This window comes from Sorex fumeus, unplaced genomic scaffold, assembly GCF_029834395.1.
Source record: "Sorex fumeus unplaced genomic scaffold, SorFum_2.1 ptg000128l, whole genome shotgun sequence".
NCBI lineage: Eukaryota > Metazoa > Chordata > Mammalia > Eulipotyphla > Soricidae > Sorex > Sorex fumeus.
In genome coordinates, this window is record NW_026606185.1 from 49,700,179 (window position 1) to 49,722,880 (window position 22,702).

Consider the following 22,702-nt stretch of genomic DNA (forward strand, 5'->3'; position numbering starts at 1 on the left):
CCCGGGTTTGTTGTGTGCAAAACAAACACTTTAACTAACTTAATCCCTGAACTATTTTCTCCTGCTCCTACTAACTTGACGCAGCCAACATGGCCGACTTTTAAGTACATCCAAAAAATGTTTTAACACTGAAGATATTATTAGAAAAATTAGCATCTCAAATCAGTGCTTTATTCTGGATGTATTTAATGTATGTCCCCATGGCGTATTTGATATGCCAAAAACAGTAACAACAAGTCTCACAATGGAGACGTTACTGGTGCCCGCTCGAGCAAACAATGGGAGGACAGTGCTACAGTGCTAACGTATGTGAGGGCCTTACTCTGTAGGCAAATCTCATCTATTCCAGTTTTCATAAAATCTACTCTTTGAGATTTACTTTTGGGGGTGTGTTTTTTGGGTCCTGTAATTATTTTCACAGTTATTATTCTTACCCAGAGTCAACTTGTCTTCTTCCTTGAAATGTGCAGATATCTCGATGCAGCCAATGCCTTGGAACAAGAAACAAAAATGGGGTTACGACACTTTGAAGTTTGTGACAACGTTGATCTTGAAACGATTTTGATGGACTATGAGAGCTATTATTTTGTAAAATTTCAGAAGTACCCTAAAATCATCAAAAAGGCGTCAGATCCAGGTAGATGGCTCTTGAGAAATAGGCTGTAGCTCACCTTTCAGACTCACATTTCTGCCTCATTTCAGTCCTGGACAAGATGGCGCCTCTTCCGGGAAGGGAAGAGTGGACCAGAGAGACGGTGCAGCCTCCATAGGTCATCACAGATAGTTGTTGCTGCATCATCCGGATGCAGATATCCAGGCTGGCAGTGGCATGGGAATGTGCGTCTGGGGCAGTGAAAGCAAGATCTCTCCACATGTGGCAGATTGGCAGGTTCTTTTTAGAAACCCAACATGACTCTCATTTCTTTTGAGTTGAAAAGAGCTGTCGGGAGGAGATGAATGACAGAAGACATTCTTTCTTTCTTTCTTTCTTTTTTTTTCTTGTTAGGAAGACCTATTATGGCTCTTGAAAAGAACATGAAAATGAGTATTGGGGAAGCTAATAGCTCATGTATAGATAATGAAATGCTTTTGAAAGCCATCAATCCAGATCATGATCAATAGACTGCAAAGGCCCAGTGGAGGGCAGCAGCCGGGGAGGCTGGCTTGGGGGTGGGGGGAGCTTTACATGCAGGGGGGAGGGAGCTGTCATTGTTGGAGCAACATTGACTCAGAAGTCTGGAAGTGGGGGAAGTAATTATAAACCAAGGGAGATCATTGTCCTGTTTATAAGGCACTTGTGCAGCCACAGACTTTAACATTTCATGTAGGGACCAGGAAACCAAGAGGAACATTGATTAAAAATAACTAGGGCTTATCAAAAAAAATAGAATTCCATTTTTTTTCTTGATAATTCTGCTAAACATTTAGTTGCAACAGGCAATATATAACAGTAATTATTTTGTGCTTGTTAAGAGGGCAAGTGGGGTGGGTGGAGTTTGAGGAAGGGTTTGAGAAAATGGGGACATGGTGGAGGGAAGGTCACTCAGGTGGTGCAATTGGGGTTGGATGCCCATAACAACTGTATTATGAGAAAATTTGTAAATCCTGATGTTTAAATAAAGTAAAAATAAATAAAACCAGGGCTGAGTGTCTGGGCTGGAAGGGGTCCGAGAGAGGTGTTTGATCTGAGCTCCCTTCCCCAAATGGTTTCAGGCTTTGGCAGCCTCAGCTGGTTGGTTCCTAGCTCTGTAGGGGAAGCGCTGATCCCTAACCATAGGTGGTCATGGACACTCCAACACCATCTGTCTCCATGTTTTCATTTGCAGGGTAACAGTGATCACTGCTCCCTGCAGGCTCACGCTGTTCTCCTGGTGCACCCCAGAGCACAGCAACACGGTCCGGGGTTGTTAAAAATGGGACGAAGCCCGTAAGGCCAGCCAGTGACGGTTCCAATGTGTTTTATTTCTGAGGCCCTTGAGCTCCTTCTCTATGTGGAGCTGCTAATTCCCTGGCAAATTCTTTTCTCTCTCTATGAGAGTCACTTAGAGTCTCTGGATTCCAAAAGGTCAAGGCACAGATCCCAAGAACAATGTAAAAAGGATGAACCTGACTAGAAAAAAAGACATCATTTTCTCTTAGAAACTAAAACCTGTCCATTTCCTTCCATGTTTGTTTTATCACAGCAGAAAATAATTTATCACCAAGAAGTGGAGGGAAGGCCAGAAGGTAAAGTGAATGGTAATTTATCTGAATAAACTCAGCTCCAGGCCTGTATGGGATCCCTTTCCAGAAGATTCTCCAGCGCTGCTCCACGGTGGTCTGCAGTACCAGCGTGAGGTCATGTGACCTCAGTCGCCCAGACATGGATTCCCCACAAGTCAATTCTCCTGGTCTTACCTCACGTCGTTGCATGCAGGGATGCTATGTTTCTAGCTTGTCACAGTGCATTGTTCTGAGAAGGGATTTCTGAGATACAAAGGCCAACTTAGATCCTGACCCTACTACTATGCCAGGGAGAGAGTTCCACCATAAGGTGCTGGCCTTGCCTACCTACAAGCCTGGTTTTATCACCAGCATGTTTTGTTCAGGGGTCACTCCTAAGCACAGAGCCAGAATTAGCCACTGGGCACATCTAGGTGTGGCCCCAACCCCATCTCCCTGCCCCCTTCCCACACAAAAAAGTTAAGAAAAAACCCAAACACCACCACTAAAAACAAGGTCAGAGCCAACTATTGAGCTGTAGTGAGTTTATGGCTCAGAGTAAGTAGTTGAGCAGTATTTAACAATTTATTATTCCTCCTCTCAAAAAACATACGGGGGGGGGGGAGGGCGGTGGAGTGATAGCACAGCAAGTAGGGCATTTGCCTTGCATGCAGCCAACCTGGGTTCGATTCCCAGCATCCCATGTGGTCCCCTGAGCACCGCCAGGAATGATTCCCGAGTGCATGAGCCAGGAGTAACCGCTGTGCATCACCGGGTATGACCCAAAAGCAAAAAAAAAAAAAAAAAAAAGAGCAAAAATCATACCAGAAATTTCCTGGTGCAATCCCAGATCCTAAGTCCAGACCTGTTGTTCAAAACATCAAGTTTTTCCTTCACCCTCCTGATCTTCTGCTCATCTCTATTCATGCCAGTTCCTCAAAGCCAGAGACTTGCAGCATCTGGTGGCAGCACCCCCCAACCACCTCGTCATCTGGATGGCTCCCCACCCATGCCCCACTCTTGCCTCCATCTCCTCATTCCCCTGCCCCACTCCCTACCACCCCATCACTCTTCTCAGAGCCTGTGTGGAAATGCTTCAGGTACAAGGAAGCTGCTCTTGAGCAGGGCACAGTCTGGGGAATGCAAGATTTGTGAAACTTTGGATGATAAAGAAACCCAGACTTCAGGGACAGGTTGAATTAGGGGTCCTATAGGGGCCATTCACATAGCCAACAAAAGGAGCACAGGGAGGGAGAGAGAGAAAACTAAGCTGGTCACCTAAGCAACACCACTGACCATTCTCAGGACTCAGACTCTGCGCTGAGTGACCTGCTTTTGCCCACCCCTTACCAGGAGCCCCGGAAGGACTGAGATTTGCTTCATTTCCTGGCTGGACTGATTTTCTCCAGGGCCTCTGTTCTTTCCCTAGGGCTATGAATGACTCCTATCAAAACCTTCCCAAGATCAACCAGCAGCGACCTGGGTCCAAGCCCGTGACGGGGAAGGCGGGGGACCCTAAACGCCCCCAAAAGGAGCATCCGAAAGAGGTGAGGCTTTGCTTGCACACCTGTCCATGATATATGGGCTGCTGAGACGTTCCAGGAAAAAGTCACATTTATTTTGGAGGACACTGGGGGGAGAGTAGGAGGAGGGGTTGGTTGGGGTATTTTTTGAAATTTTGAGCCACACCCAGTGGTTTTTTGAAGCTACTCTTGGTTCTGTGCTCTGGAGTGAGTCCTGGAAATCTGAACTGGGCTCACAGCCATTGTGGTTCCCTGCAAGGCAAGGACTGGCCCTACCCCATAACTCCCATGCAGGACCTTTTAAATTTTATTGTTTATTTTTATAGCTCAGGGATTTTATTAAATTATAGTTTTGCAACATGACATTAGGCTGACACCTAAGGATAGTAGATACACGGAACAGATAGATTGTTCCATAGCTGGAAGCCTGCCTCGTGAGCAAAGGGGAGAAGGCAGCTGGAATACAGAATGGATCGCTAAGAAAAAGATGGCTGGAGGAATCGGTCAGGATAGGAGATGTGTGCAGAAAGTGGATAAAGGATTAAACATGGTAACCTCTCAAGGTCTGTATTGTAAACCATAATGCCCAAAAGTAGAGAGAGATTATGGGGAATCATGTCTGCCATGGAAGCAGGGGGAGGGTTGGAAAGAGGGATATTGGTGGTGGGGAATGTGCACTGGTGGAGGGATGGGTGTTTGATCATTGTGTAATTGCAACCCAAACATGAAAGCTTGTAACTATCTCATGGTGATTCAATAAAATTTTTTAAAAATCAAAATAAATAAATAAATTATAGTTTTGCTATCCCCCTATTTCCCCTTGGCTTCTTCACTTGGCAGGGAGCAGAGGACGCCCTGGTTTCCAAGCTTCTCACTGGGGAGCTGAGCCTGGGGAGGGACACCCAGGCCTGCTCCATAGAGCAGAGGGACTGGCTGCTGTCATGCTTGGTCCTCTCCCTTGAGGTGACAGGTAGAGCTGTCCCCAAGCACCAGCTTCCTAAGTGTAGCCAGGCTGATCCTAGGTACAGCTGACCCTCAGCATCTCCCCAGTGATTTCCCCCAAGTGCCATGGCTGGTCCCCACCACAGACGTCCAGACTGGGCTTTCTGAGAGGCAGGAGATGGCAGCCAGATGGCAGTGAACCTCAGCCTCTGGTTCCCGAGAGCAGTACCATAAGGCCCCATGTTAGGATAAGATGCAGCCAAAGGAAAGGGGGAGAACTGAGGAAATGATGGGAAGGAAGAAAAGAGATAGAAAGGAAGGATCCGAGGGTTAGGTGCCAATGCATAGCAGGAAGGCCATTTGCCTTGCTGGGTTCAATCCCCCACAACCCAGATGGTCCCCAGCACCACCAGGAATAAGCCCTGAATGTGGAGTCAGGAGGAAGCTCTGAGCATCTCAAGGTGTGGCCCAAAAACGGAAAGAAAAAGAAAAGAATGAAGGAAGGAAGGAAGGAAGGAAGGAAGGAAGGAAGGAAGGGAGGGAGGGAGGGAGGGAGGGAGGGAGGGAGGGAGGGGGAGAGAAGAAGGAAGGAAGGAAGAAAGAAAGAAAGAAAGAAAGAAAGAAAGAAAGAAAGAAAGAAAGAGGAAGAAAGAGGGAGGAAGGAAGGAAGGAAGGAAGGAAGGAAGGAAGGAAGGAAGGAAGAAGGGAGGAAGGGAGGGAGGAAGGGAGGGAGCGAGGGAGGAAGAGGAGGAAAGGAGGGAGGGAGGGACGAGGGAAGAAGGGAGGGAGGAGGGAGAGAGGGGGGAGGAGGAAAGGAGGGAGGGAGGGAGGAAAGGAGGAGTTAAGAAGAGAGAGGAAAAAAATGAGGGAGTAGGGAAGAAGGGAGGAAGAAATGAAGGAAGGGAAAGAGGGAGGAAGGAAAGAAGGGAGGGAGGGAGGGAGGGAGGGAGGGAGGGAGGGAGGGAGGGAGGGAGAGAAGAAGGGAAGGAGGAAGGAAGAAGGGAGGGAGGAAGGAAGAAGGGAGGGAGGAAGGGAGGGAGGGAAGAGGGAAGGAAGGAAGGAAGGAAGGAAGGAAGGAAGGAAGGAAGGAAGGAAGGAAGGAAGGAAGGAAATTCAGCCTAGAGCAGCTCCTCCCAGGGCAGCCAGTCTCTCGCAGCAACCTCTGGTCCTTCCAGGGCAGGTGCTGCCACCTCCTGCTCTGTCTACACACAAGAGGCCCAGTAGCTCCTGGGCTACCCACTGCTGGATGGAATCCAGCATCTACTGTGCGATGATGGAAAAACAGGGACCCCCAGTGCCTCCAAGCGCCCCTCACAGCTGACTTCCACCGCCCCGCCCTTTCTCCAGGAGGGTGTCAACAACACGCCAGTGGAGAGTGCAGACTTCGGCTTGTCTGTGTCAGGAATCAGCAAGGGTGCCCGTGAGGAAACTAGCCGAGGACACAGGGTGAGTGCCACTCTGAGGCTAAAGGAGAGAGGAGAGCTGCCCCTCTCTACCCCTCTCTGCCCTGCGCCCCTCCTCTCCCCACCTTCCCCTCTCCAGCCTTCTCCCTTCCTCTCTCCTCCTCTCTTCTCTCTTCCTCCTCTTTTCTCCCCTCCTCTCTTCCCCCTCTTCCCTACCCATCCTATCCTACCCCTTCATTCCCCTCTCCCATCTCTTCCTTCCTTCGTGCCCCTTGCCCTCCCCTTTCCTCTTCTTTCCTCCTCCCCTTTCCCTCCTTCCTCTCTCCTTCCCTTCCTTCCCATACCCTCCCCTTCCCTCCTCTCCCCTTCCCACAACCTCTGCTGATGAGTTTTTGCTCAGGTACCAGGAAAGTGACTCTTTGAAAGAGTCTGTCTATAAAATTTTCCTTCTAGGAACTGAAGAGATAATATAATGGGGTAGGGCACTTGTCTTTTACACGGCTGACTGGATTCAGTCCCCAACACCCCATATGATCCCCTGAGCCCCACAATGAGTAACCACTGAGTTCAGAGCCAGAGTAAACCCTGAGTACTTTGGGGTGTGACATTATTATTATTATATTATTATATTATTATATTATATTATTATATTATATTATTATATTATTATATATTCTTCGTCAACGCTCAAGAATCAGAGACGCTATCTCATTTGCCAAGACATCAAAAATCAGATGGGCTGGACATGTAATGAGGTTTACAGACAACCGCTGGACTAGAGCCATTACTGATTGGATTCCACGAGACATCAAAAGATCACGTGGACGCCCACCTATAAGATGGTCAGACTTCTTTGTCAAGACCCTAAATGATCGGTTTGAGGCTCTACATGTTCCTAAAACGAACAGATACCATTGGGCTACGCTAGCACGCAACCGGGATGAATGGAGACGTTACTGGCACCCGCTCGAATAAATCGATGAATAACGGGGATTAAGTGATTAAGTGATTAAGTGATTATTATTATTATTATTATTAATCACTGTCACTGTCATCCCGTTGGTCATCAAATTACTCGAGTGGGCACCAGTAACACCACTATTCCTCCCAGCTAGAGATTTTAGCAGTCTTTTCCCAACAATTGGAGGCTCTTTTAGGGTCAGGGGAATGAGACCTATTGTCGTTACTGTTTTTGGCATATTGAATACGCCATGATGAGCTTACTAGGCTCTGCCCGTGTGGGCGGGATACTCTCGGTAGCTTGCTGAGCTCTCTGAGAGGCATAAATGGGTAGGAAGTGTCTTATAATATGCTGCGTGGTCCAGAAAGCGGCCTGGAATGTGGCAGTGGCTACGCAGTGGTAGTCAGCTGCCAGGGCTGGGTCCCTTGGGTTGGGGAGGGCTCTCACCCACCCCACAGCCCGGCACAGTGTCTGGTGGTGGCACGGTTCTGGGAGCCTCCTTTTATATTCCCGTTTGGGAGAAGCATCTGTGAGTTCTGGAGGGTGGCCGGTGAGGAGATTATCTGGCACCAGCAGGGTGTGGCTTATGGGTGTGATCCCTGAGTCACTGGAGACTGGGGGAAACAGGCAGAGGATCTCTGTTCAGGTCCCGCTGAGTCCAGAGTCCAAGGTCACAAAGTTCTGCATTATCTGGGTTCCGTGGGACTTCATTCTTGCGTGAGGCTCTGCCTGAGCATCCGGAAATCAGCCTGGAGCGTGGCAGTGGTTGGGCAGTGGAGGTCAGCCTCCAGGGCCTGGGTCCCTTGGGGTGGGAGTGGGGGAGCTCTCACCTGCCCCACAGCCTGGCATGGAGTCCCATTATTAATCGAAATAAATAAATAAATGAAAAAATCTGGTAGCTTGAGGTGAGATCCCACCGCCTACATTCCACGTCCGAAGGGCTGTTCAAAGGCAACCTCAGCCAAGGGCGCAGCATGCCCCAGGCACCCTGGCAGTGTGGTCATCCTATTGCTCTTTGCACCTGGCTTCCCCGCCCCCTCCCACTGCTAGGAAAGATGAGGGCATCGGATACAGTGTGGAAGTGGAAATCAGGGATAACATTATGGCTTCTGAGTCACTTGTTTGCTCTGTGGCCCCAGTGCATCACTTAGCTTCTCTGGATGCTGTTTCCCCACTCTCCCCTTCTTCCCTCCGAGCAGATGTGTTAGAAGGATTGGAAATAGCCCTCACATAGGATGCTGACAAATGTTTTGTGCCAGGCGCTCCACTGTGCAGTGAATGTCTGCCTGTTAGGGACTATATTGGAAATATGGTTTCCACCTGTGGGCCGAGGGGTCCTACTGGGCGAAGTGGTTTCCTAAGGACCAGAGCCCATTGTGGAAGCAGACAAACAGGGAAGAAGTGGGTCTGTGTCTCGAACCAAAAGATGAGTGACTGTTTTTAATCAAATCAACTTCATTCTAAAAAAAGTTATGTACAGCTTCTAGGGTTTGTTTTGATTTGTGTTTTTGAGGGGGTTGGGGTCACATCCAGCTGTGCTCAGGGGTTATTCCATACTCCGGACTCAAGGGTGACTCCTGGTGATGCTCAGGGAATCATGCTTGGTGCCAGGGACTGAACTCAGATTGGCTATCGACCCTTCACAACTTTTCTGTAGAGTGCCTCAACCTGAGGGGAAAAGAAGCATCTTCTTCATTGTTGCTGCATGTCTTTTGTTCTGAAACTTCTTTTAAGTTTGTCCACATGCCGAAGGACATAAATGTGTCTGGCTTTAATGAGGCTGAAAGTATTGTGGTGGGTCGGTCTCTCGTGCTGAGAGCTTGTAAATAACTAACGGTCCTCCTTTTCAGGGACAAATCATTGACTTCAGGGCGCTGCTCACAGACGCCATCAAAGGAGCAAGCAGTGAACTTGACCTGAACAGCTTCAACTATAACCCTGACCCCTCGGTAAGTGACCAGGAGGAGCCAGACTCCTTGCAAATCTGCTTCTATCCCAGCGCCAACATTGGCAACGAGATGTTGAGTCCAGAGAGACCCAGAGAGTGAGTGAATGGTCACAGCTGGCCCCACCCTCTGTGTCACTGAGCCCCAAGACCAGAGTTCCTCAAGAGAGGAAGCGATGCTGTGATAATGCTAGTACCCCCCTCTCCACTTGTCTCCTTTCTCAGGAGCGGCTGCTGAAGCCTCTGAGTGCATTTATTGGCATGAACAGTGAGATGCGAGAACTGGCAGCCGTGGTGAGCCGGGTAAGATCTGCTGTTCAATTCACAAATTTACGGGCGCGACTGGGGCTCCCGGAGCACTGCGGGCTGCTGCTTTTATTAATAGCAATAAATATGATCATTTATTTATAAAGTAGCCCCACTTGCAGAGGCACTCAGATTGTTTAGAGGCACAATAATGCATGATAAATAAATGATAGAATCATGAAATTGCAATATAAAAAGCCCGCCATCACCAGAGAGGCTGGAGAAATACGAAAGGGAAAAAGATTTAGAAAGGAAGGGGCAGGTGAAGGGTGGGTGAGCAGTGAGAGCCGGGTGTTGGGGGAAGAGAGTCGGTCGGTCGCCTGACGCTGGCTCCCATGGGCCAGGAGGAGGGAAATGTCCAGGAAACACGGGAACTCATTTCCAGTCAGGGACTTGCCCAGCTCGACTCCCCCAGGCTCCAGAGGCAGTGGAGGCCAGTGGCTAGCGATAGAACTGCTTGACTGGATTTGATATCTAGAACCACTTTCTTATGGAATTGTGACTTTGGGATGCTTCCATGGAAAAAGAAAACATCCTGGGCTAGGGGAGGCCATTCTGATCACTGGTGGCATCAGATTTCAGACTTGACTGAAACACAACTGGGGTTTACAGAGGTGTCTGAAAGGATGCAAAACGCACAGCTTCTCCTCTGAGGGGACTGCAAGGCTTTGGTACATGCCTGGGCTGTGGGGACTGGGGGCCACAAGGAGCAACCCCCACATGGTACCTGTCCACAGGATTTCCTTGTCCCAGGAGAGGTATTTGTGCCCAAGGGTGGGGTTGGAAACACTTAGGACACGAAGGAGGGAGCCATAAGCATGAGTGAAGAGGGGACGGGCGGAGTTCGGGCCCCACTGAGGAGCATGCCCAGGATGTGACAGAGCTTGTGCCATGCTTCAGAGAGAGCCTGGAAGATGTAAGGCGTGGCAGGCAGTGGCTGGCGAGGGAGCCAAGCTCTCCAGACAGGGCGCCATGCACGAGGATGACGACAAACTTGGGAAGGTCCCCACGGGGAGAGAGGGTCCCTGTGGGTTTGCAGCAGCTCATTCTGACGGCGGGACGGCGACTGTCTCTCAGCAAAGAGGACATGAAGACGAGGCTGTGAATTTATTGGCGGTGAATTTATTGGCGGTGAGAGAGGAAGCTGGACCAAGCCCGGCTGTGACAATTTTTTTTAGACTCATAGAAATCCTTTTTTTTTTTTTAACCCTCCTGCAGAAGTCTGACCTGTCTAGCAATGACAGAGTTGTAGAGTTGGAAGTGATCCCACCTTCAGTCTTTGCTACTGTCACCTGGGGGGCTCTTAGCTGTCTCTGCTTGAATGCCTCCAGGGTCAGGGAACTCTACCACCACGGAGGACTTGTGCTGGATGTAAGGAGGAATTTGCAATCAGGAAATGAAAATGTAGGGAGACTTCAGTGTCCATTCTGGAAGTGGACGACAAGTCTGGTTCACTATATGTGGGTGCTCTGGATCTCAAGGATATGAAGCCCCTTCCCATAGGAGGGAGGTGGCCTTGAGTAGTCGCAAGTGGCCAGCCTGCAGGTCTGGGCTTCCGGGCAAGTGGTATCTCTTGAGATGGCTATTGTTTGTTTATTTATTGCACCTTTCCCATCCCTTCCCTTTCATATTGTTATGACAAGAGTGTGCACATTTTCACTGTGGGCCCACACTAGATAAAATCCCGCTGCAGCCTTGGGGAGCCCATGCAACAGAGCTTCCCTGACCCCCTCAGCATGAGTGGGAGCTTGGTGCCAGCAAGGAAAGCGCTTTCCACAGAGCTCTCCTGGGCACGCTCCCAAGGGATGAGCAAATAGAGGCCTTCCTCTGTCCTCCCAGCCAGGAGCAGTTCACAGATTTTCAAACTCATGGGCAAAAGTACTTCTATGGATTCTCCAACAGAACTTGTTATCTATGGCGGAGGGCACTGGGGAACTAGGGAACAGGAGTGTTTCATGTGTCACTGGCATCTCAAAATATATATATTTATTTAGGGTGGGTAGGGCACTTGCCTTGAATGGGGCCAACCTGGGCTCTAGCCTTAGCCTTGGCACCCCATATTGTTCCCCAAACCCTGCCAAGAGTGAACCCTGAGCAGAGCCAGGAGTAAGCCCTGAACAATACCCAATGTGGCCCCAAAATAAATAAATAATACACACACACATATATATACATACATATATATGTATATAAAACCATGTTCATATAGTTTTGTCTTTGTTTATGTGGCTTGGGTTCTTGGGTCAAACCTGATGGTAGTCAAGGGGTTAGTCCTGGCTCTGTGCTCAGGGATCACTTCTGGTAGAGCTCAGGAGACCCTATGAGATGCATGGACATGGCTGACCCAAGGATGGAACTTGGGTCAGCTGTGTGTATGGCAAGCACCCTACCTGCTCTGCTATAGCTCTGGTGCCTTAGTTTTTGTCCTTTTGCATTGGGGGCTTGGGGATAGACTCCAGGGAGTCATATATGCAAAGCATGGGCTCTACAACTGAGCTATACTCCCATCCACTAACTATTAAAAATTAAGTGAATATAAAAATAGTTTCTAGATTGTTCTGTAGCCATTCACAATGACTTTGGAAAGGAGGATTAAAATATATATACATACATGTGTCTGAGTATATGAAACCCTCTAGGCATTCAGTTTGCCTGGAACAGCTACTGCCGAGACAGGCCCCAGAGTGACTATTCGGAGCATCCTGTGAAATTGAAGTTTGGAAAGTGTAAAGTGAGTTATTAGGAAATCCACCTTAATTGATTGCCCAGGATGGCTGCTGCAGGGCTCAACTACAAGGAGGGGAAACTGCGGTGTTTTGTTTTGCTTGGTTGTTGGCATCCTCGAATCTTGTAGAAGTGATTGCCCCTGCTGGAAGAAAGGAGCAATCACTAGGGAGAAAAGAGAAATTGGTTTTAGAGGAGCATTATCTCTCTTATGTAACAAATTAAGAAAGTGTTTGTGAGATCAAGGAGTAATAGAGGCCCAGGCATCAGCTAGGGGCAGCTTTGTCTTAGGAAGCTGGTGTCATTTGAAGGCACCTTCTGTGGCTTCTTCTTAAATCAGCGTGGTTGATTATTCACTGAGGACAGGTGTAGTCCATCACATGGAAATTTAGGAACTTTCCCCCCCAACCACCACAGCCCCCATGAAACCACCCATAGCATCAATAACTCTTTCAAAGAAAATCATGGAATATTTTCATGACATCCCTTTGGCAATTGAGTCCAAAATTATAATGTGTATGTAAGCATATATCTAATATGAAAAGTTTTATTACCAGCACTTTATGCCCTCTTGTAACTCAGCTATTCTGCTGGCTCCTGTGTTTATTACATCGGTGGAGGAAAACATTAGTTTTAACAAAATGATCAAACGTGCATTGCAGGACATTTATCTCCATAATCCAAACATAAAGTGGAATGACATTATTGGACTCAGTGCCGCCAAGCAGTTAGTCAAAGAAGCCGTTGTGTATCCTATAAGGGTAAGGCCGGGAGCCTCTGGGGGGGCATTTCTGTTCATTACCCATTGAACAAGCTGTATGTCATCGACCCAACAGGGAGAGAAGGACAGGGTGATGTTCTGTCCACCTGTCGTCATTGCACCTGTGCCACAATACTGGAATATTGAATAGTCCTCTGAAGTCTAGGAGATCTGAAAACATGTCCCATTAGTTCAAGGCAGGTTTCTGATCTAAGTGGTCATTGAAGCTCAAAGACTCTAGTAGAGGTGATTTGACAGTATAGAGTCAAGTCAGCTTGCTTCAAAATTGTACATTTTATTTGCGAGGATTTCATACCCAGCAGTGCTCATGGACTTACTCTTCATTCAGTGCTTGGGGGTTCTCTCTTGGTGGTTCTCAGGGATCCCTCTGATGCCAGGGATTGGACCTTGGGGTCCTGCACACAAAGCATGTGCTCCAGCCCAGTGAACTCTCTCCCTGGCCCCTAGTGATAGAAGCCCTCCATCCCCACCCCTGCCAGAGATGGCCTCTTGCTTCATTGCCATAGGTCCTTCTTCTTTGTGGAAGGGGCTGAGCTTGTGACTGTTTGTAGACACTGGACAGCTCCTTCCAGGGCGGCAGCTATGGCCCCATCTCTTTGTCATTCCTTACAGTCTCTGTACTGAGTGGTTCACTGAATAGGTAGAAAGTGGGAAAACCAGTCCCTTCCAGGTGATCAGCTTGTCTCCTCACTCCCCACCCTGCTCAGATTAGCCATCAGCAATGATGTATTTGTTTGCAGTTGAGCCAGCGAATTCCTTTTGCATGTAATATTATCTGGGCTCCCTTGGCCAGGGTGACTGGAGAGGGTGGAGAAGCCGGGACAGCTAGAAGAAGCAGGACCACTGGGATCTCCTCCAGCAGGCAAGGCTCATCTTGGTCACACGGTCCCAGAGACCTCAAGGAGCAGCACAGGTCCCATCTGTGAATATTTCCCATTTTACTTTTCATACTTGGAAATGTGCCATTGGCCAGTGCCACAAGGCTCTGAATCAGATTGATTGGTGGAGATCTTCAATAGAAGAAGGCACAAAACTTGTGGCCTTCTCCTGTCATACCCTGCAGTCAGGGTGTCACATTTATTTCATAAATAATCTCTTCTCACCACCGAGCCCATGCAGACTCTGAGTTTTGGATACATTTATTCCAAGGAGAAAGTGCAATTTCTTCTTGTTGTTGTTATAGTTCTTAAAACACATGCCTCGATTTATCATTAGTTTATAATACTACAAAATTTGGAGGGTCCAGCTCCACCCCTGTCTATCTGTGTAAGTTTCACTGCACCTACCACTGAGGTTCTAGTGCCATAACTAACCAAAGCCCCACCTCTACCCATTCCTACCACCTTCCTCTGCTTTTCCTCAATGTAATATGGCAATTTCCATATTGTTTACACTGTGTCTTAAGATTCTTTTTGTTGTGATTTGCCATTTGGTTATTTATACTCCACCTATGAAAATGATCTCCCTATGTTCAGACACTGGGATGCATCTTATGTTTAGGATCAGTAGAAACTGACTCCCCATTTCTTTGGGGTGGATCCTTAGTCCAAGACATCCAGAGCAGACAGTACATCTCATTGAAGCTCTCTGGATGGGCTATCCCCACAGTACAAGTTCTACATATGAGATGGCACCAAGATTTACAATCACGAGCAAGAAATTAATCACTGTCACTGTCACTGTCCTCTCGTTGTTCATCGATTTGCTCAAGCGGGCCCAGTAACATTGTGAGACTTGTTGTTACTGTGTTTGGCATATCAAATATGCCACAGGGAGCTTGCCAGGCTCTGCCGTGCAGTTCAGATACTCTCAGTAGCTTTCCGGGATCTCCGAGAGGGGCAAGAAATTAATAGCTAGTTCAAATATTTTACTTATTCCCCTTCTCTCTTGCTCTCTACTGATCCTACAAGACCTCCCCTCCCCCACTCCCAATTGAATTTTATCTTGGTGCCCAAACATGCTCTGTCTGGATTCAGAATCTCTCAGCGCATTTAGCATGGAACGTTCCCACTTTCTAAAAGCAGCTTCACCACAGTTTGTGATTTATTCAAGTGCATCTTTATCTAGTGACTATCTTACAGTTTATCTCTACTTTATGACATTCAGAAGCTCCCCAGATGCAGTGCATAGAGAACTCAGGGGCAATGGTGTTGTATGGGATGGAAGAAATTACCACTGTGATATAGAAGAGAAGTATTTTCCTTTCTTTACAAAACAAAAAGAAAGTGGCTCTCAAGGGCTAGAAACATAGCACAGAACTGCACTGCATGCAGGAGACCCTGGTTTGATCCCTGGCACCACATATGATTCCTAGAGCATGACCAGGGGTCACTCCTGAGCACAGGACTAGAAAAAGTCCCTGAACAAGGGAGAGTGTAGCTTACCCCACACATAAAGCAAATAAGAGTTCTCTTAAAGAGCTCCAATAATTGACTCATTCCTATAGAATGTGAGAGAAGTTAGGATAAATAAGAACTATATAGGGGCAGCTAGAGATGAGAGAGAGAGAGAGAGAGAGAGAGAGAGAGAGAGAGAGAGATCAGGAGTAGCATAAATGAGTGTAGATGTTGCAAGTGGAAACTCCGGGTTCAACTCTTAGCCCTGCAGGGTTCCCCAGACACCTAGTGGGAAGGGCCACCCAGCACACCCAGGAAGCTGACCCTCTGAGAGGTGCTGTCTTCTCTTTGACTTTGCTGGGGACATGTCAGTTTGTACGAAGGGAGGACTGAGTGAATCTCACCTTTCTTCCTTGTCCCTGTAGTACCCCCAGCTCTTCACAGGGATTCTCTACCCTTGGAAAGGACTGCTGCTCTACGGCCCTCCAGGTAAAGGGGTCTCTCTGTTTTGGTCTTGGTGTTGGGGGTGATGATAAAAGAGGGTAAGGTGCCCTCATGAACCCTAACTCTGGGACTGGAGTTCATGAGTCTGCCTACTCTTTTTTTGCGGGGGTACCTGGTTTAATATGGGAGTCAAGATGTGTTTGAGGGTCGCTTACCCTGTGGGTAATTACACCCATGTCTCCAGGTACAGGAAAGACTCTACTGGCCAAAGCAGTGGCCACCGAGTGCAAGACCACCTTCTTTAACATTTCTGCCTCCACCATTGTCAGCAAGTGGAGAGGGGACTCAGAAAAACTTGTTCGGGTAGGTCTTCTGAGATCTGGTGTTTACAAAGACAGTTCAGCTGGGGAAGTGGTTCACCCCACTTCCTCTACTAAAGTAGAGGGCTTTACCTGCACATGTGACACCCTGGGTTACATCTCTAGCACCTCCAAAATAAATATAAAATTATTTACATATGTAAATAAGCAAAGTGAATAAACAAATAAAACACAGTGCAATAGGTCCTGGCAGACAACAGTGACCGAGAATGCAAAATGATGTTAGAACTTAGTAGTCTGTAAGTGACGTGTGTTAGATTTTACCCTGGAGCTTGCTTACCCAAAGTCCAGGAAGTGGGTTGACTACTCCCGGTGGTTATATTTCTACGCCCTGCCTTCAGCAAAATTCTGTCTCCTTTCCTTTGGGAATCTGACCAGCTACCCAAGCTTTGACTCATGCAAGTCAGGTAAGGGAAACAGGACAAAAATCTCTTCAAAGGTCTATTTTCCTTCAGTCTAGAAGCATCTAGTAGTAAGCAAATGCCATATATTTGGTTGTTATTAAAAGACTGTGGCTGTTTGCTATGATGGCTTTGCTTGCAGAATCTATGGGACAACCAAGAAATTTTAAACTTTATTGCTCTTCCAGAGCCTCTAGGCAAGTTTTCTGCCACAGTGCCCACAGCCTATGGGATTTATTTTTTCTTTAAGAGATTGCTTCCATGTTTACACTCTCACCTTCAGAGCCTCTGGCATATTTTATATGATAAAACTAGACAGTATCTTCCAGTCACCTTATGACAATACCTGTTCCTGATTTATGCTTCAGTGAGAGATGGGTCCTTCTCAGAAATCCTCTTAAACTATTGCACTCTGTAGAATGACTGATAAGTAATCAATACTAAGTGAATATAAATATTATATATTTTCTGAAAAGGAGTGACTCTGAAATATTATGCTCAATTACAGTCCCTTGGATGACTCATTTTCAAAGTATTCGACCTATTAGGAGGTCAGAATATTTTTAAAGGATCAATTTACCTAAGGAAGCCTATTATTTAGGATTTTGATGTTGTCCTCAAGATGTTTCAAATGTGTACACTTTTTTAAATGCTTCTCATTCCTTCAAGATTGTATCTGGTGGGAATCTTCATTGACTTCTTTTATTTCTTTGTTTTCCGTCTTGTGCCTGACTCAGTAGCAGGGAAGATGGGGTTTGCATTTAGCTGCTTTTAACTTTGTGGGCTTTTGTCAGCAAGTGTTCAATGAGCTGAAATCCAGCTAAAGGAAATTTTTATTATCCTGCGGCCATTTTTGTAGGCATGCCATTTCTTCCTTCTGAGCAACAACAAAATGCTGACAAGTCACTGTCCCAGTCCACTTAGATTCACTGACCATCATGGAGAGTGGTGAGGACACAGTAGCCCAAGACACTGAAAGATGCTTGAAGGAACATTTCATTATGTCTTTGGAGACAGGATTTGCCTGAGCATAAGACTATGTTCAGATAGTTTATAAAAGCTATTCTGGGGCTCACCCCTACCTCTGTGCTCAAGGATCACTTCTGGCAGGAGTGCCTGGGATCGAACTCAGGTTAGAAGCATGCAAGGCAAGTTCCCAGCCCTTGTAGTTTCCCTGTAGGGGCTGTACTCTCTCTCCAGTCTCTAAGGGAAACTGTGAACAGGACTTTGCATATACGATAGCCTAAAACTTTATTTTTTCAAGTGAAATCGATGGGTTGGAGGGAATGACATTGACAAATTCCCTGCCAACAGGGTTACACCAGCTTACATGCCCACCCATGTACGGGCATATCATTGCCTCTTACCCTGGCCAGCTCAGCATGGCACCTAAACCTTACAGATCTTTGCCAATCTGATAGAGAAATAAACATAGTGTTCAAATGGGCATTTCTTTAATTCTGACTGAATGTGAGCATCTTTTCATGGTTTTAGAAGATATATGTCTTCCTTCCTTCCTTCCCTCCTTCCTTCCCCCACTCCTTCCTTCCCCTCCCTCCCTCCCTCCCTCCCTCCCTCCCTTCCTTCCTTCCTTCCTTCCTTCCTTCCTTCCTTCCTTCCCTCCCTCTTTCCTCCCTCTTTCTTTCTTTCTTTCTTTCTTTCTTTCTTTCTTTCTTATTTTTGGGTAATACCCAGCTGTGCTTAGGGCTTATTCCTGGTTCTGAACTCAAGAATCAGTCCTGGTAGACTCAGGAGACCATATTGGATGCCCAGAATTGAACCCAGGTCATGAAAGGCAAGCAGACTACCCACTGTATTATCACTTCCGCCCTAAAGTGTATTTTTTCTGTAAATTTTGTTTTTAATTTGGATATTTAAAAATCAATTTAAGAGGAAAAGAATAACCCCTTCTAACCTTGAGGGTTCTCATTGCCTATTCCAGAAAAGACTTTATTTTCTCTTATATTATTTTCTCCTCCTTTTTTGAGCTCTTGGAAAGAGCTCACCTGGAAAATCTTGGCCAAAGCTTCTTATTGTGAAGCTTTCTGATAAAGCAAGTCCTTCAGGACCTTCCCCTAAATCAGAGAAGCTTTTCTCCCATTTCTTTCTCCTCTGTTTCAATTAAAGAGTTATTTATAGGGAACCCTTGGGTTATGTTCTTTCCTCCCCTCCTAATGTTCATGCCTCTTAGGAGTTGATGCTATTGAATCGCTGAGTGGTCTCCTTAGCAAATGCACGCACCTGTTGGTACTTATTTATCCCCACACTCCCCCACCCCATCCAACTGTATGCCTTATTTTCTTCCAAGTACTTTTGAAACTTTTAGACTAATGAGTCTAGAGCACTTACCTAGGATTCTATATATTCTCTGGCAGGGGAAAGAGCAATGAATCTCAGTTTGGAGACAAAGTTCCCAGATCTAGTGCTCCTTTTGTCAGTCCAATATCCATTTCCCACTGGGTAGCTTGCTGCTGTTGCAAGCAACCTTAACTTCAGGTAGTTTTGTCATTTGCCTCCTATGAGAGGGTTGTGAGCACTGTGTCTTTTTTTTGAAGGGGGGAGGCGGGCATACCTGGTGGTGCTTAGGGCTTACTCCTGGATCTGTGCTCAGGGATCACTTCTGGTGGGCTCAGGGGACCATATGGGGTGTTGAGGAGCAAGCCCAGATGGATTGCATGCAAGACAAGCACCCTGCCTGTTTTACTCCCTCTCCAACCCCTGAATCTTAAAGGCATTTGTAAAGATGTTCCCAGCACTGACTGTTCTTTCAGCTCATCAGGCTGAGCCAATGGTCTTGGCCAAATGAAATGGTATCCTGGAAAAGGTCTTTGCTTGAGCACCAGCATGGAGGCACCACACACACAAGCAGTGAGGAAGAGGGTGTGCCCTTGCAGAGACACGGAGACCCGCCAGGAAGAGCCTGTTACTCCTCCTGCAAACCACACCTGGCTTTTGTCTCCTCCCTCCCCTTCCCCTGTTATTTGTTCTGGGATGCTTTGCTAGTGCTAAGTGACACAGAGAATAAATCCCCTACGCCTATTAAAGAACCTCTATCTTTTCTAAATCTCTACTGCTTTCTCTGATCAACCAGCGAAGACTTGTATATGGTGCTCAAGAGATCAGTTTGGGGGTTAAGGAAAAAAAGGCTTAGTTTTTTCTACTCTTTTCATCACCGCCACATTTCCCTTTAGAGCACTTTATTTTGTTTTTATATGTCTGTTCTCTTTTGCTGTTTGCGTTCCTGTTCTTGTTCTGTCTATAATATTTTATTCTGGAATGAAGCAATGTATTCAATTGGGAATTGCTTCAGAGTATCAAAGACAACCGAACAACAGTATTGGGGGAAGGGAGCTTCACAGAATCATTTGGGGACCAGAGAGAGGCAAGATTCTCCCACCTTGTTTTCCATGACTGGACACCCCCATCTTTCTCCTGTGAATACATCCACTTGTGGATACTCCTCTCATTGTCCCTAAGAGTAAAGGGAGCACCATCAAATGATTTTACACCCCCATAGCTTTGGGTACACAGAGACCTGTTATTGGTGGGGGTCCTCACTCTCCGTGGCAGCCCAGGAACTGAGTTCAATCTTAAATACTCTAGCGTATGGTTAGTAACCTTGAGCTAATCCTTTCCTCTCTCTGGATCTATGTTTATCGAGGGGTGGGGCGGTGAAGGAAATGGGAATAATTGGACCACCCAGCCCACTTGGGGGATGTTGGGAGGGGAAATGTAGTAATGTTAAAGTTATCACAGAAACAGTGCAGTGTAGATGCTGCATATTGATTGCAGATGCTGTTAGCGATTAGTCTCTGGAGCCTCTGAAAACTTCTCTTGATCAGGGCATCTGAGCATGTGCTTGTCTTCCTCCCATAGGTGTTATTTGAACTCGCCCGCTACCATGCCCCCTCCACCATCTTCCTGGACGAGCTGGAGTCGGTGATGAGCCAGAGGGGCACCGCTCCCGGGTAACAGGGCTTGCTGGTTGTTCGGTTGCATCAGTCATCACTGTTCCCCTTGTGTGTGTGTTTGATGGTCGGAAGCCCATCGACATTTACCAGCAGAACGAGCCTATTAATAAGCCCACAACTTTTTTTGCAGACACACGGAAAGGTCTTTAAATTAGATCCTGTTAACTGAATAGCTGCTTTGAGTAGTTTTATCGCCAGAGGAAGTGTTGGCCATGGCTCCCACCTTCCCCACAGGGCGGCTGCCAGGCCACCAGCCCCTCAGCCCAGGCGGCCCGCACCAGGCTGCAGCCTCGGAATAGCTGCCCTGACCACAGCTGCTGGAGCCAGACGGGCGGCCTGTGGGCAGCAGGGCCACAGCGGCCATGTCCCAGGGGGCCGTCTCTGCCTCTTGCCAAGGTGTGAGAGGCCAAGAAGGCTGCTGCATCTCAGAGACATTGGGCTGGGGGTCAGCCTGTCCACATCACTTGTCACCTATGTTTGTCTCTGAAGAGTTGGTGTCCACACAAATGTTCTCAGCAGGAAAGAACAGGCCTCAGAGTGTAAGGAACTGTAGGATTGTGTGTGTGTGTGTGTGCTGGTGTACATGTGCTGTTGTGTGTGTGACTATGTGCGTATCTGTGTAGGTGTATGTTTATGTATATGTGTTTGTGAGTGTGTGAATGTGTGTCTGTGTATGAGTGTGGGAGTCTATGTGTGTGTTGCTGTTTATTTGTATGTATATTTGTGTATGTGTTTGAGTGGGTCTCTGTGTGTGTCTATGTGTGTGAATGCCTTTCATAGTGGTCTGTCTCTTTGAAACCTTACTAAACTTTGTCCCCTGGCTTAAAAGATAACAAAAACCAGGTCTCTGAGTAGCTTCAACACAGCTGCATTCATTAATGACTTCTAATGATCTGTCACCAAGGCAATACTAGTAGTAATAAAAAGCAAATAATTCACTGTTGGAAGTTTAACTAGAGTATAATTTATGAAATTGTAATCACTAAAAACATTTTCCCAGCAGGGACAAAAGCACCATCCAGATGCACCCACATTGTGTGGGAGTCACACCAGTGATTAAAAAGGGACAATTTGGGGGTGGGGATGTGACTCAGCAGTGGAGTGCATGCCTTGATCCCTGGAACTGCACAAAGGAAGGAGGGAAGGGATGAGAGAAAATAAAGAGAGAAGGAGAAGGGAGGGAGGAAAAATAAAGGGAAAGGGGAGAGAGAGGGGTGAGCAAAGGAGGGAGAAAAGAAATGAGCAGAGGAGGAAAAGAAAAAGAAAGGAAGGAAGGAAAGTGGAAGGAAGGAAAGCAGGATAGAGGCAGTACAATTTCCACAGCTTCATGTGTGTTGGGCACAAGCTTAGCACTCTTTCCCTCTAAACAGGCTCCCCTGAGAAGCCCCCAGCCGGGGACCCAGCACAGCACCTTGTTGGTCATCCTTTGGCACAGACCACATGCCCTGACCTTATGGGTTCCTCCTTCTGTGTGGCCGAACTCTGTCCCCAGGCTGGGGATGGGCTAACCAGGGAAACCGAGGCATGAGTGGACATGCTGCAGGGGTTTGGACCTTTATGTTGCCTCATCTGAACTAAAACTCTAAAACCTTCAAAGGTCAGGGGCTTAGGACGGATGCTTGAAAGACACCTCTGGCCATTTTGTGGTAAATGAAGACACTGGCTAGAGACTGTCCTCTCTCCCAGGGAAGGCTGAGCTCGCCTCAAATGCCACTCATCAGTGTTGGTCTGCACCACACATGGGGGTAGATGAGGCATCCAGTGCCTGTCACCCAGGAAGGGGGCGTTTGTCCTTTGGACTTTGTGCCTATTTGGGATCCTGCACCATCACAGAGGCCAAGATGCGGCTCTCAGGAGAATCCCTTCTGGTCTTCCAGGGGCGAGCATGAAGGGAGCCTGCGGATGAAGACTGAGCTGCTGGTGCAGATGGACGGGCTGGCTCGCTCGGAAGACCTGGTGTTTGTCTTGGCAGCCTCCAACCTGCCATGGTAAGAGAGCTGGGAAGTAGAATGAGAACCACTTCCACGAACCTTTAAATGCAGATGACAATGAGGCTACGTGTGATCTCTCCAGGACAAGCCTTGTTCTGTTCTGGCCTTGGAGGGTTCATCTGAAGTCTTTCTTGTCTAAGTGCTTAATCCTTACTCTCTCGACTGTGGAAAAGTCAGTCTTAAGTCCTAGAGATATAGAAAGGATGGGTAAGGCACTTGCCTTGCAAGTGGCCAAAACCTGCTTGGATTTCCCCCCAGCAACACGTGGTCCCCTGAGAACTGCTGGTAGGGACCCCTGGCCATAGACCTGGGAAAGTTCCAATTACCATCTGGTGTCACCTAAACCCACCCTTCTCTCTCAAAAAACCTGCCTTAATAGAAGGAACACAGGC

At 47.4% G+C, this 22,702-nt stretch overlaps 1 protein-coding gene across 2 annotated transcripts in view; it reads left to right on the plus strand.

Moving 5' to 3' along the window:
- The first annotated feature begins 549 nt into the window (after positions 1-549).
- KATNAL2 (katanin catalytic subunit A1 like 2) overlaps positions 550-22,702 on the plus strand; it is a 36,995-nt gene continuing 14,842 nt past the window's right edge. The window contains exons 1-11 of one of the 2 annotated variants that reach the window (XM_056138243.1): positions 550-637; positions 2,184-2,226; positions 3,632-3,749; positions 6,015-6,113; positions 8,882-8,980; positions 9,202-9,279; positions 12,669-12,767; positions 15,549-15,612; positions 15,812-15,930; positions 20,225-20,316; positions 22,197-22,307. In XM_056138243.1, the coding sequence (XP_055994218.1) occupies positions 565-637; positions 2,184-2,226; positions 3,632-3,749; positions 6,015-6,113; positions 8,882-8,980; positions 9,202-9,279; positions 12,669-12,767; positions 15,549-15,612; positions 15,812-15,930; positions 20,225-20,316; positions 22,197-22,307 (995 nt within the window). In that variant the 5' untranslated portion in view covers positions 550-564. The remainder of the gene's footprint in view (positions 638-2,183; positions 2,227-3,631; positions 3,750-6,014; positions 6,114-8,881; positions 8,981-9,201; positions 9,280-12,668; positions 12,768-15,548; positions 15,613-15,811; positions 15,931-20,224; positions 20,317-22,196; positions 22,308-22,702) is intronic. The other variant, XM_056138244.1, reaches the window with a different exon arrangement.